This window comes from Pezoporus occidentalis, unplaced genomic scaffold (assembly GCF_034315485.1).
Source record: "Pezoporus occidentalis ecotype Australia unplaced genomic scaffold, CSIRO_AGI_Poc_V1 ctg26, whole genome shotgun sequence".
NCBI lineage: Eukaryota > Metazoa > Chordata > Aves > Psittaciformes > Psittacidae > Pezoporus > Pezoporus occidentalis.
In genome coordinates this window covers 5300609-5320877 of record NW_026914502.1, presented here as the reverse complement: position 1 = coordinate 5320877, position 20269 = coordinate 5300609, and the positions used below count along the sequence as shown (strand labels likewise).

The 20269-nt window shown below is 41.8% G+C and overlaps 1 protein-coding gene across 3 annotated transcripts in view; it reads right to left on the bottom strand.

Moving 5' to 3' along the window:
* Nucleotides 1-11942, bottom strand: part of CRYBG3 (crystallin beta-gamma domain containing 3) — an 89740-nt gene extending 77798 nt beyond the window's left edge. Inside the window, exon 1 of one of the 3 annotated variants that reach the window (XR_009965853.1) lies at nucleotides 7859-8160. Coding sequence is in view for 2 of the 3 variants with exons in the window: in XM_062624008.1 (XP_062479992.1) it covers nucleotides 7859-8013 (155 nt within the window). In the remaining variant the exon portion in view is untranslated. Of the gene's footprint in view, nucleotides 1-7858; nucleotides 8161-11767 lie in introns of those variants that run through there. The other 2 variants (XM_062624009.1, XM_062624008.1) reach the window with 2 other exon arrangements.
* Between the last annotated feature and the right edge of the window lie 8327 nt (nucleotides 11943-20269).

The following is a 20269-nucleotide window of genomic DNA, read 5'->3' as shown; positions in this document are numbered from 1 at the left end:
ACATTTAGTATTTATGCAGAAAATTATCCGTTCAATTTCTTTTTATATGCCTATGCTATCCTTTTAATTAGTGGTTAATGTTATACTTTCAAGAACTGTATTCTAAGAGGGTTTATATATATATATATATCTTTTTTTTTACAGGACAATCTCTGCAACTAAACATTGTTAGAAATGTTGACTTCATACCTACATGATACTACACCACCAAATTCTGATGCCTTTGATAAGAACTGAAAATAACAGATTAATATTACATACAAGCTTACCATGAATTAAGGATTCCACCACATGTGCATTTGGCTGCATCTCTATGAATAAAATTTGGCTCCACAGAGTTTCAACCTTGCTTTGAGCTTTTCCAGATTGGTGCATTTTAGGAGTGCTTTGCCATGGCAGGTACTCAGCATGCTATCTCCAGCACATAGAGAGCTGGGCTTGTGCTTAACCTCACGGATTGGTTTACTGCATCAGTCAGCCAGCTCTTGGAGAGCATTTCAGCACTTGCTAAATTAGGAAGATGAAGCTCATCAGTCTTCAACTCCTATGTTTCACAAACTACTGTTGTTACCTTATATACCCAGCAATAGGGCTCTACTAACCCAAGTTCTGAATCAACTTTGCACTTGCTTTTAAGATCCTAGGAAGGCAGAAAACACCTCTGCTACACCAACTTACTTCCATGGACTTCTGAAGTATACAGGCAATCATTTACAAACTGTCACAACCACTTGTTTAACATACTTACATGGATACTACTTTCACTCTATAGATGAAGAAAAAAACCCACAAGTACGTAATTATTAAATAATGCCCAGAGTAATAAAGACTCTGTCAAAATTAAGACTAGGAACTAAGCCTCTCATATACTCAAATTTGTAATCTACTGCCTTCCTGCTGCTATTTCTGCCAGACATTCCCTTTTCTCTTCCATATTACAGCATCCAACATGGATGGGTTAATCTTCAGCAAAGGTTGAGGGATCTCCTAGACTGTCATGCCAGCATGCCTAATGTGATTAGCATCACTCCCATTCTTTAAATAATCAAGACTGAACTCAAGTTACAAAAGATCCCGCTCTGTACTTTCTGCACAAACCTTTCTTTGTGTGATTTTCTAATGCTTTCTGTTCCTCTGCTGCTGAAGTTCTGTTTTGACCTTTCTGTAATACATGGACAGGTGGTGTCTGAATCAGAAGAAGGTTTGTGGTCCAAGTTTTTAATCATTACACTTATGCAGGGGAGGTTAGAGATTCGTATGGGGGAAATACTATTCTACACTGTTGCTCACACAAGAAGTAGGCGCATGTAAGAAGTGTGTGCGTCAGGTTAGCTAATGTACATCAGTGATCACAGTCAAGAAAAAAGAAATCAATTGAGCAAACTTAAATACATCTTTGCAAGACGTTTTCCAGCTCTAAAACCAGAGCAAGACAACTGCAAACAACCACATCTTCAAAAGGCCCTCACGGCATCTCTGTATGGCGCAAGAAGTCTGCTTCCTCCATCTTCGTTCTTCATAACAATTCCTTGGAACTTGCAAATTAAAAGCCCATCCCCTTCTTCCTTTATTAATCTACCCCACCCACGTTATGCACGCAGCAGATTGTGAATGTGTTGTCAGATAAAAAAACCCCCATGAGCTACAGGCAGCATGTAAGTATAATAAAGCACAGACACTCGAGTTTTGGCGAGGCTGACCACACACAGAGCTCACCGAATTGAAAGAAACCACTGTGACATTTTAGGTTCCTTTTACAAGGAGAAGGTACAGGGCTGCTAACTGCTGTTTGCGAAGGGGGAAGTTAATGGGCAGTCTCTTAAGTAAACAGGGACAGTTGGCTAAAGCTCAGCTCAAGCCACACTGGATGTGAACTCTCCCTCCTGCCACTGCTCAGAAGCAAAGTGTCTTCCAGTGTGGCAGCTCCAGCATGTACTTCTCATGCAGTTCAGATGTTACCCGATAGGCAAGTGCTCTACCATTTTGCCATCTCTCTTTCTCTCTTTTTAGGGAAAGATGACTCCCTGAAGTCCAGTCCTCTTTGCTACTGCATTAAGCTATCATCACTCTGTTTAAACCGGTTTTCTCTTCAGATTACCTCAGAAACCATTTAGCCATTTAATGTGATGACTTGTAATGGTGGGAGAGTAAGTAATGCCTAACCTGAAAGATGCCCCAGGGGGCCAAGAGGCAAAAAGCTTCTACACCTGGCTTTAGTGGCATAATGCTAGTAAACTAAGCCTGACCTAATCATATATTTACCTATCCGGGTTTCATGACATCACTTGTGACATCTCCTTCCTAATATTTTCTAAACAGTTTTCCTCAAGATGATGTGTTTTTTGGGGATTGTTGATACAGTTCACTCTTTGCTGGTGTCCTCACTTAGGCTAATGTCATTTTTAGGTTTCCCTTCTTGTTGGTTTCTTTATTTCAGCATTCTGGGCTGTAATGCCAGCTCCTGAGCCCTCGTTTTTATCTCTCTCTGAACAAAACTAAGGCTGCTCTCTGGGAAGTAACACCTCATTTGATCTTGGTGTCATGATTTCTTTCCAATTTTACTTAGTGCCAACACAGCAACGCGTTCAGTGGTGACCTTCCAGAAGGATATGTCAACAGAGCAACAGAGAGACTGCTAACAAGGATCTCATCACCTAGTACTCAAAATCCATCTGTGCAAGAGCCTCCATGAAGAATGTGAATGAGCAGAAAACCACAAATCTAATCATACTATCAAATATAGATGTGCAAGACCAAAATCTCCACGAAGTTTCAACACACTTCAGTCTCAAACCACATCCACAGACCAGTAGCTGTTATGAAACTTTTATTATACATCTGCAAAGAGCCATAGGTTAACTAGCATTGTTTTCTTCTCTGTTCTGGCTTCCAAGTAGTAACTAAAAAGATAACTGCTAAAAATTCAGACCTTTTGATTAGTATTTTTCGATGCGTGCCAGTTACCCTACTTGCCATACAGACCCTTATGATTAGGGTCATTACCCTCCTGCATAATCTAGATTATGAAATCTACCAAGGGAGACTTGTGACAAGCCTTTAACATCTGACCAGAAGATACTAGCTTTGATTAACAACCATCAAGCAATGGAAAATGTGCATTTGTAAATAAGACTTTTTCCACGTAAATTACTACTAAATTCCCTACTTAAAATTAGGCTGACTAGTTTGGTTCATCAACCCTCACCTCTCAGCTATGGGATCAACCTACATCTATGTGGGACAGATGACAAAGGCCTCAGGTTCAAATATCCTCACAGATCTACTATGACATGAAGCACTTACCTCTCATTTCCCTTCCAGTTATATACCTTGAGGCACAGTCATTCCTCAAAATGTAACCCTGTCATTTCAAAACCTTCTCTTAGACAAACTAAATGCTACTGAGCTACTTAATTTTACTGTGGGAGGGAGGTTTTCCAGACATCAAATTGTTCTGGAGCTCTTCTCAGAGCCCTTTTTAGTTCAGCAGCATCTTTTCCATAATAAATAGTAGACACCTCAGCTAAACTCGGTACTCTAGTAACCAGAGATCATCCACAGAATACATGTGCTTTGTTACTTAAACAACCCAGAATCACATTTTCTCTCCATGCCACCACTTTGCTTTATGCAAAGCTCATATTCAACCGCCAACCACACAACTTAGTCTGCTTTTAATGTCATCATCTATATGGCAATTCCCACACTTATTGCTCTAGTCATCTGCAAACTTCACATGCTCCAGCTTTGTCCCCTTTCAGATTACTTGTGAAGATAACAAATAAATTGATTCAAAAATACATCCTTTTAATTTTCTTCAAATACACAAAGTAGAAAATTATTTTTCACATCTGGTCTTTTTATAACTCTCCACATGTCAATTATTTAGCCCACTGCAATTACACTTGCAATTACTTCAATTTATGCATCAGCACCAAGTCAGATGCCTTAAGGAGTCTAAAGATACTATTTCAGCAGTTTATCAACTAAAGCTGCAATCTCATCAGCAAAACTGAGTTCGACAATTCCCATCCTCTGGTGACATTAGGACCAACATTGTGTTTATTAACATCTGAGGTCACCCAGTACCCTTGGTAAATCAACATTCAAACCTTACCCTTTAATTCAACCAAACACAATAGGCTTAAAAGTGAAATACCAACACCTTACTCTAGATACTAATATCACATTTGTGAAGCTGTTCGTGCACTGTGCAGGCAGGCAGAACTATCAGAACCTGATCTACAAAGAGAATTCAGACAATTAAAGAGTCAAACTTCTAGCATGTATATTGAACGACATGAGCAAGGGTACACTAAACGTAATAGGTTAAATTAACCGAAAGGAAAACTGTAAAGCTCAGTGGCAACAAGACATGAGGAAATCAATGAATATTCCTAAAAACTGCCTTCTGCATCAAATGACAGCTAAAATACAATGGTATTTTAACATAAAATAGTAACAAGAGCTCCTTCCTCTGCTCTCTTCCTTCTTTCCTTCCCCCCCAAGAGAATATTGCCTTTTTGAAAAGCTTCAAATGAAGAATTTTGGCCAACTTCTCACAAAGATTCCCAATGCTAACACTGCTCCTGGGCCACCAAATGGTAACAGCAGTGACAAAGTCTGCTCCTCATCTCTGGCAAGGTTGTTGGGGCTTGTCTTAAAGAGAGGGGGAGAGTTTGCACAGAAATTAGAATCTGAAATTTCTGGCTCCTATGCTGTGCTTAAACTTAGGCCACACACACAGGGGAGGAGACAGAGAGACATTAAGATAAATGGAAATTATAAAAACAAGTTAGTGAGTTTGAAATTATAGGGTCAAAGGAAAGCAAGGCTGCTGTTTTGTTTAAAACAAATAAGGAGCGAAGTGGAGGCAAAGGGACAGAAAGCAGAGAAAGGTAAAGGACAAAATAGAGTCAGGAGGAGGCAGGAACTTCGGCAAAAGAAGTGTTAGCGATCAGCGGATGAATTTAAGTGTTGGAATAGCACAAGATGTGTTACATTCAATTAAACTATCCCACTTCGAAACTGGTTTGATTACAGGCGGCATTAGGCAAGTTACATTGTTTCAACTGAAACAATGTTTCCTTTCAGACCTGCTTATGCTGCTTATTCACATACTGCTCTTTGCAAAGCTAGGTCAGCTTCATGTTCTGCATTAGCAGCACTGCGTTATATGAGCTGTGTGAGCTACATGGAGTGCGTTAGTATAAAATGAAGAGATTTGCTTTTAATCCTCTTTCAAAATGCAACTAAAAACATCAGGGAAAATAAAGATGATGTAAAATTAGAGGTATGCCACATTTTACAATGCAAATTTACAGTTAAAATACGAGAACCAAACCATGTCTTTACACTGAACATGTATGTACCTTTAAGTTCAAAGGCTACAACAAAATGAAATAAGTATGATGGCCCATGATCATCTGTGCTGAATAACTTAATCCATTTTACATGTTAGGGAATTGAACAGCCATACAAAGGCTAGAGAAAAGAAATACAAATGTTTCTGAGCAGAGCCTACTTTGGTATCGGGCAGTATGATTATACCAGATTACATAAAGGTTTTTCTTCTGGCATCTGTCAAGTATAGTAACCAACATTAATGTAGAATCTGCTCCACATTTGCCAGTCTGGTTGCTTAAAGTTTCCAATATTCTTACAAAATACATATGTTGCTAGCACATAACTTGGTATAATACCAGAAACAGGTTTATAAACTATTTAAGTTTATTAAAGTTAAAATTACTGCATTAATAGAGAATAGCCCATTATACAACTGTTACCAAACAGCATGTTTGCAGGGCTGGGGATCAACGATGGTACTTACAAAAGGCTTGAAAATAGGAGACATTAAAAATAAACACCCAGGATAGCTTTAAAGCAGCAGCAATTGCTGTCCTCCAGATAAAAAGAGCATAACAGAAGTTTAAACAGATGTCATTAAGAAGAAGCACCCATGAAATAAAACAAGCAAGAGAGACTGGTGTCACCAGTAAAATGTAGCGAGCTCTTCTAGTCAGGCTGGAGCAGAACACTCTTGGTAGAGGCACTCAACACTACTGCTTCAAAACAAGAAAATACTTTTCTGGTTCTCCCATTTTGCTTTGTGTGCTCACAAAAAATACTTCCTCCTACATTCTTCCATACATAATGCTGTCGACAGGTAAAGCACGGATCCACAGTGTTCGTACGCTTAGAGCCCAAGACCTCCAAGCTGCTTAAGCAGATATACTGCCTTCAGTGAAATATTTAGCAACTCAAGAAACACTGCAACAGGAGAAAGCCAAACCTCACTCTGAAACACTGCAAGTCCTGAAATCACACTAACACGATACCATTACAGACTATATTTCATGTAGCAAAATTGACATGAGAAAGCAAAATGACTTTCCCCACTCTTCATCAGGGACAGGACAGCGCTAGGACAAGGGGTGATGGGCTCAAACTGAAACAGGGGAAGTTCAGGCTAGATATAAGGAAGAAGTTCTTTACTGTGAGGGTGGTGAGGCACTGGCACAGGTTGCCCAGGAAAAGTGGTAAATGTCCCATCCCCAGCAGTGTTAAAGGCCAGGCTGGACAGAGCCTTGGGCAACATGGTCTAGTGTGAGGCATCCTTATCCATGGCAGGGGGTTGGAGCTTTAGGATCCTGAGGTCCTTTCCAACCTGAACCATTCTGTGATTCTAAAATTCTATGACTAAGGAAACCCACACTTCTGATCTTGAAAGTATTCAAAAGTGATCCTGTAAAGTTGGTCAGAAACTGTAAGAATTATTTCAGAAGTGAAAATTAAAATACCAGAAGAATAGAGGTATCCCCCGGAAAGCCTACACAACACAGTTCTGTGCTACTTGTCCGGAAGTATAATAGTATAGACTGAGTGAGTACATATGCAAACAATATATGAAATCCAAAAACATTTCCAAACATACTTTTCCATAAGAAGTTTCAATGATAAGAAATACAATCCCCACAGCACCATGTTCTGAATTTTGCTTCTTTTCCACCTGTGAGCCTTCTGTTCACCAAAGACTGAGGAGTTTTCATCTTCGCAAAACTCTCTTTCTTAAAACCACAGACTTGAGAAATAGGTTTTTATTAACACTAGCCCTTACACCAATAACTGGCAAGCAGACAACACTGTTAACATTCAAAAAAGAGTGGTGTATGTGTGTGGGGAAGTTGCTTTGTTTCTTCCACAGAACACTACTATTATAATTAATACTCTAGTAACATTTCCTTTAGGAAATGTCTCACACATACATGGCCATCTGCTGGCCTTGCTCCTTCTGATCTCAGTCCCATGAAACATCTAGGTATGCACCTAATTCTAATCAAACAAGTGGTCCCACAGTAGTGCACAGAACTATTTACCTATTTATTGACAGGCAACCACTTTGGTAACCTGCTGGATCAGGGCTTTTGCTACTATTTTGAACTATCCTGCAATAAAAGACATAACAGAAAAATCTAGGAAGCAAAAAGAAACAAAACCCCCAAATTAACAAATGAACAGAAAATTTTCATAACGCATATTGCTTAGGGAAATCTAATTTGAATTTTTCTCTATGTTGGAAGTATTCCACTTGCTGCTTCCACAAACCATCATCCCTGATGTACGCTCAAAAATGAGTTAAATTTTAACAACAAATCCTACTGTGGGGGTTGGGGAGGAAGTTTATTAGAAAGCAGAGACTGATTTTCCCAGCAAACAATGGATTTCTTCAGAGGTGCCAATGGTATCTGAATCAAGACCAGCCAGGAGATAGTAACTTCCAAAGAGCTAAGTTTGAAATGTATTACTCCCCTTTCAATCAGTTCCCAGCAGTCCCCAAACGCGCAGTTTTTGCAACGACAAAAATACATGTTCTTTGTAAACAGGAACAATGACTGGCAGCCCCAGAGGAAGAAAGAGACTCTCTAATCTCTCCTCAGGCAGAATAAACAAAGTTCTTCCACCTCTGAAAGCTCTTAGTCCAAATCTAATGGATGAACAGAACAATAATCTCATCCTGAAAAAAAAAAAAACACCCGAAAGCCCTCTAAACCCAAATAAAAGGATGCTATTCCCTGTTTGATGTCTCTAGTACACTTCAGCGATGCAGAAGAAATATATGGACAAACCCAACAAAGGCACACATGCACTGATAATTTTTTGACCAAGCAACCAACAGCACTCAGAGGGAAAAACGTAAACCTGAAACGAACCTACTAAACGATATGCAGAATAACTAACAAATCCATAGTTCAGAGGAGATTTTGGTGGTAGCTCTGGGTTAAAGAGCTCAGTGAAAAGAGTTACACCTCCTTGGCAGCTTCTAGCATGACCTGAAAGGTCACATTTATTTGCAACACAACAACTGCTCAGCCACCGAAGCTGCATATTTCTGAAGGAATCTGCAGTGGATTGACTTGCACTGTAAAAGCTCTATTTTCATCCAGATGGACTAAAGAAACATACATTTCAAAACAAAACCAAACAACAAACAAACCCCAAACCAAACAGACTCCCATTACAATAGTGAAAATTCAATGGGATCTTTTTCACCCTGGGGATTTAGACTACTCCAAGACAAGCACTGTGGTAACAAATAATCAATTTTGTATTACTGAAAACAGCAAATAACCAAGTGGAGCATAATGACTGCCTTTGATGGAAGTTAATGATAAAGAACTGTGCCTAAGCCATTGTTCAAAGCAGCCCCAACTCTCATGAACACACTTACACTCACAAGCATAATCTTGGTGGGAGATGCGTCACGTTTGTCTCTATTTTATGTGAAAGCCGAGTAAGCTGTTAACTCATGTGGTGTACTTTTTGCTGCTATGAAACTTGCAACTAATCTGGACGGGTTATTTTTTCTCCACAAGCAAGCAAGCCTCCAGCAATTCTCATGTTCATCAGAGCTACAAATTGCTCTAGGGCTAAGTTATTAACATAAGCTCTTCATCAAATGAGGGTCTCAGAAGAGTCTAAGACAGTGATTAACAAACACTGTAATTCCCCCCCTCCCCTTCCTCTCATTTTAAACCAGGGCCACAGTAGGTTTGGGTTTTGTTTCTTTTTAAGCTAAGTCTGAATTCAGTGCCCAGAGGAGGAGTGGGTAAGAGCTCCCTACCCTGCCAAGCTGAGGGGCAGCTATAGGGCAGCTGAGGGGCAGCTATCCACTTGCTGTCACCTAACCTGTGGGAGCAAATGGAGAACGACTTTTGGACATACACAGGCTCATTTTTGCATGTTTTAAAAATTTAGGAAACCGATGAGTTCTGCACAGGCATTAAGCACGATGTGTGTCTCCAGAGGTCAATGCAGGTACACTGGGAGTGTAATTGGCCCTGTATAACATACTGCTCCCTCTCCTGCCCTTTTTACTTAGGCCTTCTGCTTTTCTGAAGCTTAATGGTAGGTTAAGTATCTCCATACATCAGTTTCTTTCTATATATTTCAGATCTGATCTTGTTCCAACATCTATCATACCAATAGCATGAACAGGAAATTAACCATCCCGGTATATTACACGTTTCTTGCAACACTTCACGGAAGATGTACTCCCCGACGTGCCTCACACACTCCACACCTTAACAATAAACACAGATAGCAGCCTTGGTTCCCTCTCACCACACACACGCTTTGTTCGGAGATCCATTTTTCTACACCGCCAAGCTCACTAAATAAACATGACAAGCAAACCTGCGGCACTCATCCCAACCCCGCGCTGTTTAATGCATGCAATTACGCTAATCTGTGAAGAAGGCTGCCAGTGGAAACCAAATACTAGAACGTCAGCATTCCTGACTAACGTGCCACGCTGCAACCCAGCACAACGAAAAAAAAACCTCCTTAACATACCAAATGGAACCCCTCACACAGGGAGGGATTTTGCTTGCTTCCATTCCAGAAGTGAAAGCACCTCCAGTTAACTGCACAAGGAGTTCAAGAACAAGGCCAAGAGACCCAAGCCTCTTTGTACCTAGGTGGACTATCCCAGCTTCCTAATAAAGGAAAGGCTCCCGTCTGCAGGAAATGAAACTGTGATTTAGATAGAGATAACAGACTCCAGTTCCAAGTTAAGTGGGGCAGGTCTACCATGAGCGTTATCTACAGATAGGCTATTCAGTACACAAACCACTGCACTAGCATCACCCTCCTTCTCACCAAGGTGACCGCTATGCTCGTTTATTCCAAACCACAGTTGCAGGGAGCTGGCAAGGAGGGCTTCAATGAAACCTCTTATTGCCTCTCCAGGTCCTCAGCCACATCTAAGCCTTTTCCTTCTCCCATATCTTAACCACCCCACCAGACACAGCTGGCATGCTACTCCCACAGCTGTAAAGATGTCCTTGATTCAGCAGCCTTGCTCCTAACTTTTTTTCCCCCAGGAAATCAGAAGCAATGCTTCATGCTCATGAACAGACAGTGAATCCTTGATGACATACTGGTCAGATACTTAAAGAAAACCTCTAAAGTTAAAAGTCCTCGTGGTGCGCTTAAGAGACCATTTAAGATGGTCAGCATAAGACAGCAATAAGCCCTGATGTTTTTCACGACTGCCAAAACCACACAAAGCAAGATCCTAAAGGTTTCTCACTGAAAGAACTACTGTGATACCCACTATCTATGTGATTAAACCGCACTTACTTCTCTGCCAGTTCAAACACAAAGGTATGTAGTATCGAGAATGACTCACAGATTAAAACCAACACGTTAAATGCAAAACCAAATACTACACCTGAGGAAATAAGGCCTAGCCAGCTGGCAACTTTTCACCACAAAAATACCCTAATTAACCAGGGCCAATAATAAGGCTGCATAGGAAACACAAGGAAACTTCAGCTGTGCTTCTTTCCTATGCACATGTAGGCATCAACCACCATAAAACAGAAAGGAAAAAAAAAAAAAGGAAGAGGAATAAACACACAAGAAGTTTCCACACCTTTTCATCCTTCAAAGTCTCCCTGCACTAAGAAAAATAGTTATTAATACCCAGGTTTCCATAAACTACAGATTTTGCATCGAGACTTAAGCACATCAGTGACATCTATATTACATTAACGTCTGATTTACACCAGTCCAAAAGAAAAACAAACACCCCCCTCTAACCCTTCATGGACTTGATCTCTGCGTCCAAGGAAGGGGGACAGCCCCACCGCCGACACCCTCTTCCCCGGCACGGCCACGCAGTCTCCCTCCCGCACCGAACGCGTGTTTCAGGCGGGGATCCATGGTCCGGCGGGGCCGCGGGACGCCGGTGCTCTCCCACCACGAGAGCCCCTTGGCGTCGCACGGCCTCGACAAGCCCGGAGGGGCCCGCCCGCGCCGTGCCAAAGTTGGGTTAAATTAAAACCACCTCGGGCTCAGGCGCTGCCAGCAGCCAGGGGAGCACTCGCACACGCACCCCCGGTTCCAAACTCCGTGTGACAGGCCACCGCCCCGCACGGGGCCGCCGCTCGCCCGCCGCCGAGCCTGCTCTCTCCCAGGAGCCAGGCCCGCGTCTGCCCCGTAACCGGCCGAGCCGCCCTACGGCACCTCACCGCCGGGGCCGCAGCCCCAGGACGCCCGGGGAGCTTCCCCCTCCCCGCCCGCAGTGAACGCACCCCGCTTCTTTTCCCTCCCTCAACCACCGGTGTCGCAACATCCACCGGAGGGGAAAGGCGCAGCCGGAGCCGTCCCGCGTCCCTCGCTCCGCGGCTGGGGGCAGGTAGGACGGGGCAGAGGACGGCAGCGGCCACCCGACCGGCCCGGTCACGTCCTGTCCCTCACGTACCTGTTAGCGCCCGCCGCCGCCTCCCCGGGTGGGCTCCTGGTGAAGAAGCGGGAGAAGGTGCTGTGCCAGGAGGGACCGGCCCGCCGCCGGCTACCTCCGCCGGACATCGTCGCCGGGACGGGACAGGACAGAAAGCGCCGTCAGCAACCGCCCGGCACCGAGTCCCCGCGGCGGCGGGAGATCAGCAGCGGCAAACCTCTCCCTCCTCCTCCGGCAGGGGCGGAACCGCCGCTCCGCCCGCCCCTTCTCTCCGGCGCGGCGGCCGCGGCCGGCGGAGGGCGGGAAGACGGAGAGTTGAGGCCGGGCCCTGTGTGGTGAGGCTGGGACAGGGGAAGGTGCTTCCCCGCTGTCGGCGCTCCGGGGCGGGCTCCGTTGGCCGCAGACGCGTGGGGAAGCAGCTCCTGCCCAGGCGGAGCACGGGGGAGCGGAGGTGGAAGTAGCACAGCACGCAGGCTGCCGCCACCAACCGAGGTGGCTGTGTTTGTCAGTTAATGCGGCGTAATTAGCGTGAGCAAAGAGGAAAGATCAGAAGGGAAAATTAACTCTGTAATGAAAAGAACAGCGTCGAGAACTCACGCTCCCGCCTGGCTGCGCACACCAGCACTACCCTGTGCCAGCTCTGAGGTAGCACACGTTTGGCGCTGCCAAGCCAGTAATCGGTTTCACCCCGTCCTGGACCGGCTGCCGCACACCACATCCACCTGCACGGTTCAGTAAGTAAAGGTGCACAGTTCCACCACTCTCCTTTCTCTCATTCTGCAGTCAGTTCAGGCCGTTCTTGCCGATGAAGACCAGTGACTTGCAAGAAAGGGCTCCCCTTTTGGAGACCTCTTCCTATAAGGGAGTTTTGTTCTGTTTTGTTTACTACTGAAACCTTTACTTTTCTCCCTCTGAGGACCGTGGCCTCCCTAGAGTTAACATCCCTACCGACAGACATGACCTTGCCATTGCAACAACCTGGTGACAAATATTATCCTTATTTTATAGACAGAGGCGATGCACAAAACCTAAATGATTCACTGAGTGTGAATTGCCAGTAAAATAAACAAACCTTGATGTCAGGATTTCCAATTCAGAGCCACACTTTCATTTCTCACCTTCATGAGCATCTCCACTGTTCTGTGTGTTCTAAAGCTCACCTTTTTGTCAATCAGTTTCCTGTTGCATCGTGCCATCTCACAGAATCAGTGTGGCTGATGTTCTAAGAGACCACTTGGTGCAAGCCCCCCTCTATACCCAAGGCCTATGTGCCTGTATTCTCTACCACTGTGCCATAGTATCAACCTGCCGTGGCTGCAACTTGGGGTGGATAGGAAACTCTACTCTAGGCCCTTCTGCAGAGCAGCAGCAATAAAACAGCCTGAAAATAAACTACTGACTACTTTTCTGCCTACTTTCCACTGCCTCAGCTATAAGCAAAATGTTAAAGACATGCACAGACAGCTCCCTTTGTATTGTCCAGGTCTCGTGCAGCTTTGATGTGTATTGTAAAAGCACAGACACAGGTGGATATTGGACATGTACTTACATCTTTACCAGCCTGAGTTAGGACTAGCTGGTTGGTTAACAGGTTACAAAAAGGACCTTTTTCATCATATAATTGCCAGTCACAAACCTTATTCAGGGGAACAGCGTTTACTACGCAACAAGGTCGTGCCTACTTTTCAGCGTGCAGACAATTCTCCAAGTCACACAGATGCCCCTAAACTAGCACAAAAATATGAAGTGTTTCATTCCAGAACAGTATAGAGAAAAAATAAAACACATTGAGAGTGCCTATACATATTTGCCCACTCTTAGGGAAACAGCAGTCAGGGTTAATACTACAAAAGGTAACAGCAGCCCCTATGGAACATTATAGAGGAGACACTCCCTCTGACATTGAAAATAAAAGTAACTAAGGCTCCAAAACATAATTACAAGAGTGGCAATTTATTGGGGACCGCATCAACAAGCTGCAGGGAGGCTTAGGCTCTCAGTGACTGTTTATTACTTTTAATTCTTCTTTGCCGCCTACATCTCACAGCTTCCCTACCTATTGCTTAAGTAGGGTCTAATCCCTAAGCTGTAGCAAACCTGAATATAATAATTAGCATTTATAAAGCGTCCTGTATCTTCAAAGGATTTAGGCTTTAATTAATCCTTGTAACCACCTCAGGATGTAGTTAAGTATATTATGGTGAGTGGTTTGCACACAGAGGCAGTCAAAACACCTAGCTGCATCCAAAATCTATCCACACTGTACCAGCAAGGCGCCTGGAGGGGCACCACAGTGCAGCGGGAAGCGTTACCAGGGCTGTGCTTGTCCAAGAGCAAAAAGGCAACCTGATCAGAAATGCTAATCCCAAACAATAACATTTTGTGCTCAAATCTGTTTCTCCTTTCTTCACTGCAGAAGAAAGGCATCTAAAGGCAGAAAATACATAAATGTAATAAATGCCAGTTCTACTGGAGGCACATAAGTAAATTCTAATACAGGTAGTAGAACTATATCAATATAAAAGATGAACATGACCCATGTTGGATAATCCTTTCTTTTTCCATACCCTGGAGTAATTAAGTACCACATGACTGAAGAATAAATAATTTTGACACATGTAAAATAACAAAATGGGAACCACCAGCAGAGTTGCCAACAGAAACCCAATTTTAGCCACCTACACCTTCCATGAAGGGAGACAAGTCAGGCTGTTACCCAGAGATGGAGTATCTACCAAGTGGCAGGTGGCCTCGCATATTAACACAGCTGTCAGCATTAACAGCAGCACCAACACATGCAAGTCAAAACAGATGGGGGGGAAAAAGGTTCCTTTCTGCCTCAGATTAAGACTACTCACATGTGGCCTATGCGAGGTAATGTGGCATTGCCCAAGGCAGTGAGAAAACATTAAAACACAATTGTACCGAGATACAATGATACAGAAGAGGCAAATGTCAAGCCAAGGCTCTCACTACATTTTTTTTCCCTGTAGCTCATCCTGCCCAGAGTTTAACTTGAATCAGTAGCTCGAATAGGAGAGGGGAAGGTGCTTTGCCTATTCCATATCCACCGATTTTCTGCTGCAATTCAGATTATAATGGTTGTGCACAAGGGAAATCTCCCCCTTCTCCTTGCTGCTTTAGCGTGAGCAGATGGTGAAATTTTAATTGTGCTTTATGAATTTCCTCCTTTTTATGGATCTTTAAAGTCTTGAGTCAAATCTTTTGTTTTGTTTGGATACCAAAAAGGAAAGCAAGTTTCCATTGTGCTGGCTTATGAAGAGCCCTCCCATCCAGTTTTAGAACTTTTATGACACATCAAAGTCATAACTAGAGGAGAAATACAGTCTTAAAAACCACCAAACCAAACATTTTCCCCACAAGCACATTTTAGCACAACTATTAAATGAAAAAGCGTTCTCAAACTTTTTTGCATTGTTGGATTGCTACGACAAGAAATGGTCTTCTGTTCCGAGCCACAATCCTATTAAACAAAAGCATAGTTCAGTTTTCTGTTTCATACACGTCTAATGCACTGATCTATAAAACGATTCTGTATGTCTTGGCTACTTTTTCTTGTTAGTAGGCAGTCCCATTCTCCAGGCTCCTACAGAACATGTCTACAGCTAGATGTGGCACAAATAGTACTTTAATAACAGATGGTCCTTTATCTATCCTTTTCCTTTCCAGTCTATAATATATTATAGCAAAGTTTCTAATAGGTGGCACAAGAGCATGAGTTAATAAATGCACATAATGGAGCCATCACACGTAGTATTTTCTAGCCATTTTCCACAATGTTAGTTGTCCAGATGTTGGAACAAAGACTGATGACTTTAAAATCTCTAATCTATGCTTATTCTAAAATGAAGGCGAACAACAGATTTGGGTCTTGGATATGTTATTACACAGATGAAGCACGTTAGCAAGGATTTCTAGGATATATTTTCTGTGATGCCATGACCTTCTGCTATAAAGCACACACTGCACAGCTTCCAGCAACCCTCATCCTTTTACTGTGAACACACAGTTCCTCCATTTGATTTATTAGAAATGGCTTAAAAAAAAAGAGAGAGCCACAGGGTCAGCTGCTATTGTTCAGATGCCTTCGTGTCTGGGGAAGACAGCTGGAAATGACTCATGGTGTTAACCGCAGTTATTGAGAGCTGTAGCTGTTTTCTTTAGAATTTGGGGCAAGATTTATTCACTGTGCCACCTATGGCCAAAGTTCAATGTAGTAATTACAAAAAAACACCCCAAAACAAAACCAAACCCCCTTTAAATCAGCTTTTTGGAAGGCCTCTCCAATTTGTTTTCCACACTGTAATCTGTGGCATTTATATATATCTAGTAGCAGAAGTGCTATGGAAAACTAATTGTACAGAACAAAATGAAAGATGACCAACGTACCTACAGCACCTCTTCTTAAAACAGACGTTCACTGCACTTGGGCATGGAACAAAAAGCATTCAGAAGCCTCATATGATAGTGGTATGTATGCACCTAACTAGTCTTGATGAGGACCAAAGTCCTTTTTCTGTTAATTCCAATAGAGCTGATAACTCTCAGCTGATTAGCACAGCTTGTCTGGAAGGCTTCCAAACAATTTTTGATAGCACCTCATATCAATTACACTCGTGTGAATCTAAAGATGAAACTCACTTGTGCTCTTACCAATGCTAATCATTGCAAAATACCCTACTCTAACTAGAACTCAAGAAAATCTGCATTTCATATAACGAGGTCTCTGTAAAACCATCCTATACCGGGTTGTGCTTCCTTGCTAAGCCAATCTCTCTATTCACTACCATCCTTACTAGCAAAATTATGGTCAAAGTGCTTTAGTAAGCTAATTTTATCCAACTTCTAACATATACTGTACGTATGGGAAAAAGCAGCACAAATAATTTAGTGCCCAGAAGAATGCAAGAGCTTTTGAGTAGAGGTGCCTTACATGCAAATAGAGGAAATCCATTAAATATATAACCAGCAATTTGTACACTGTAGTTCATTGAACACTTTTCCATCTAGACTGTTTTTGAATATCAGATTTGTAGTTAAAAATGAATATACATGTTTCTGTACAAATCTACACTTTCAAGTATCAAATCAAACTACTAATTTTCTAAAGGCTTACCCTATTTCCATGCATCTACATAGGAGTACACTTTTCAATTTGCAGATTACTAAGCAGTCTTGGATTATGGTGAAAGCCTATGTACAGTAAACTTAAGCCTCTGGACAGCAGATTTGCCTTTTTTCATTACCTTTCAAGAATTTCTTAAAACTGGTCCCTGGATCCCAAAGCTTCCTAGAACCACTGATGGCAAAACACTGTTAAGAGACACACCAATCCCACCCCTTTGTCTGTCCTGCTGCATTTCACAACACAGAATACCTTTTAACACAATTATCTGAGCCCTTTACTCACAATTAGAAAATCTATATACATATATAGTGTTAAAAAACTAACCAGGAAACCCTGCCACATTCATAGCAAGCACATGTCAGTATATACCAAATGGAAGAATCATCTTTAGTGTCCAGAGAAATACACTGCAAACTATTCTGTATGTAGAAATGACGGACACCGGTCTCTAACAAGCAGAATTCTTATGGGCTTGAGTCAAATGGGATCATAACAGCTTTTGGCTGCAAATGTTGCAGAATCCCATCTGGTTTCATGGAACAACTCATTTTCTTATCCACTTCATTTAAGCTTCCAGAAGAAACAAAAAGAGAAAAGAAAACAAAGAAAAGACCTTTTCTTATGTTTACAAATTATATCCATAAGTTATTCCAAACAGGCAGAAAATACTTCAATGTTCTTACAGCACAAACAGAAAAACAGAGTCTAATTCTTGGCATACTGTTTACTGTTATGTAAAACTTCTGTGTTTCACACACAAAAAGGGTAAGAAAGAACAATTAAAGCCCAAGTTTTTAAGAACACAAGTGACTGTTAATCAGAGTAGTTAGGTAGTTCGCTGGATAAGTAACAGCATGGGTACGTAACACTCTTCCCCCCCCCCCCCCCCTTTTTTAAGCTCAGTACACAGAACCTTTAGTAGGGGAAAGATTTCTCTTAATACCCAAGAACAACAGTCCTGAATAATCCACATTTCCTCACTCAAGCATTTATTGTTATTGAAGTCAGAGAAGAAAAGCTTTCTCAGCAAAGTAAACACACCATGTGTGGCTAAAGATGAAAACTCAGGGATATGAACTTGAGACTTAGTCTTCTTATCTGATGTTGTTCTTTAGAAGTATTTTCTGCATGTAATGTACAGCTGTAGTCAAATAAAATATGTGTAATATGACTAAAGTGGTTTCCCTGCAATAGAATATAGCATTGTATAGCATGCACTTACTGTAGCTCATAAATATTAGATGTACAGCAGCTCTTCCCAATTTCGTTCAGGGTATGCTGAACTGCTGCTGAAAAGAAGGGTTCACATTATCTCTTCATTAAATCAATTCCCCGAATAAAGCTGTACAATCTTCTTTATATTAAGAACTGATTGAAGTGCTCCTATTATGATGCCAACATCAGATCAACTGTCATTCACTTAACTTAGGCGTTTTGCTACAGCCTTGAAGAAAGCATGTAGGTATTTTGTATCCTGCATTAATCAAGGACTTATTTATTAAAATGCAGTACCTGACATGATGACAGAGCACACACCTCAAGGAAAGCATGACACTTACTACCCACAAAAGGGTTTTTTAAAATCCTTTTCTGAGCCATTGTGTGACAGAGTAGACAGAGAACTAAGCAGTACTTTAGCAGTTATGAAATGGGTGAAAAGGAAATTTGATGCTAAAAAAAACCAAACTCCTACCTCCTAAACTAGTTGAGTTTGGATATATGCTTTTTACTCTCCATAAACGGTAATGCTGCAACAGGAAAGGCCTGTACATTTGCAATTACTCTGAAGTCAGCACTGAAATGGCTATGCTGCAACTGTTTACCAAGATAAATTTTATTATTCTTATTTTATAATGGTAACAAAGAAATGGTAAGGGTCAAACCTTAATTGCAACATGCAGCAACACTTGCTAACCATTAGATTGGATTAGTTTATAAATCAATTCAGCCTGCTTTGAAACTGATGCCAGAAATATTTTAGAGCATTAACTTGCACTTAATTTAAACCTCAGCAGAGGACTTACAAACCCAGACAATTATCCATGGGTTCTAGGCACCTCAAAACAGACTAAGCCTTTCCCTTTGAAAACCTAACCTAACAAAACAAAACAAATCTAAGGAAGAGGGAGGGCGACAAAGGGAAGAAGAATTATTACAAGAGAAAAGCATCACTTTTCCCAGCTGAAAGATTCTACCCTTGAGAAGAAACCCTTTGTCTATCCTTACTCCTCTAAAGGAAGAAGGTAACTACTGGCCGACAATATCACGTCCCAGATGAAGATGTTAAATTGGAACAAGTTGCGTCCACGTAATCCATTGCTATTATAATAAATGATGAAACTTTTCTTGGACTGTTGTTATAATTGAAACAACGTAGACTTTCTGGTTCATTATATCCATTTGCTACGTATTACACCAATTTTTAGACACTTTTTTCCTGTTCATCTTATGCTAATGAACGTTGGTGGATAAGATTAAAACATGCAGATTTACTTGCAGTCTGAGATTTGAAGTATATATACATATATAAAAATTGCAGAGTTTTTCCCTAATAACAACTTTAAACTTGTGCTCATAAATACAGACGACACTAGGAACAGCAACGATGCCACAGCTGATAACTCCTCTTTTTACTCATGGCTGCCTATTTTTCACAACTCACATTATGCCATTTCCTCTAAATTGGAATTGTTACCACTTAATCCATGTCTAATGGTTATATCCTTTAATAACAGAATAAATTTTCCCAGTTCTGACTGGACTGTACTACAAACTTGTATTTTTACTAGATATTCCACTGGAATTGACACCTTTTGCCAAGTTCTGCAAGTCTTTTACATGGTTTCAACTCTGGCTTTAATACCTTGGGATTGTTTCCCTCTTAAGTTCGTACAGGCATGCCCACATTAGTATGCTAGCTCAGATCACAAGGGTACTTTAAAGATCACCCTTGCTTTTGTTTACATCTCAAAGTAGGCTGGGAGTACACAAACTGAATTCTTTCTGGATGAAAGTACACTGGAAAGCTCAGAGTGTGCCCAACCCACTCCAGCAAGTAAGAGGCACTGTCTGGAGGGCCAGAAAGGAGCCAAGCTGAAAGGAAACTCAAAACCTCACAGACTGGGGACATCAGGTGCTCAGCACCAACTGTCTTGCTCTACAACAGCAGTTTGATGGGGCTGCTTTCCTTACTAGGGAGCCTGTATTGTCAGGCATCCTCAGTACCAAAGAGGCAAGGCTAGAAAGAATTTGGATTCACGTTTACCTGATAACCCCCACTGAGTAAAGAAGGCAACACTCTGTATGTGAGAATGACTGCTTCATGTTTCAGTTGAAAATTCTTAAGCATTACCAGGCATATATTAAGGAAATTC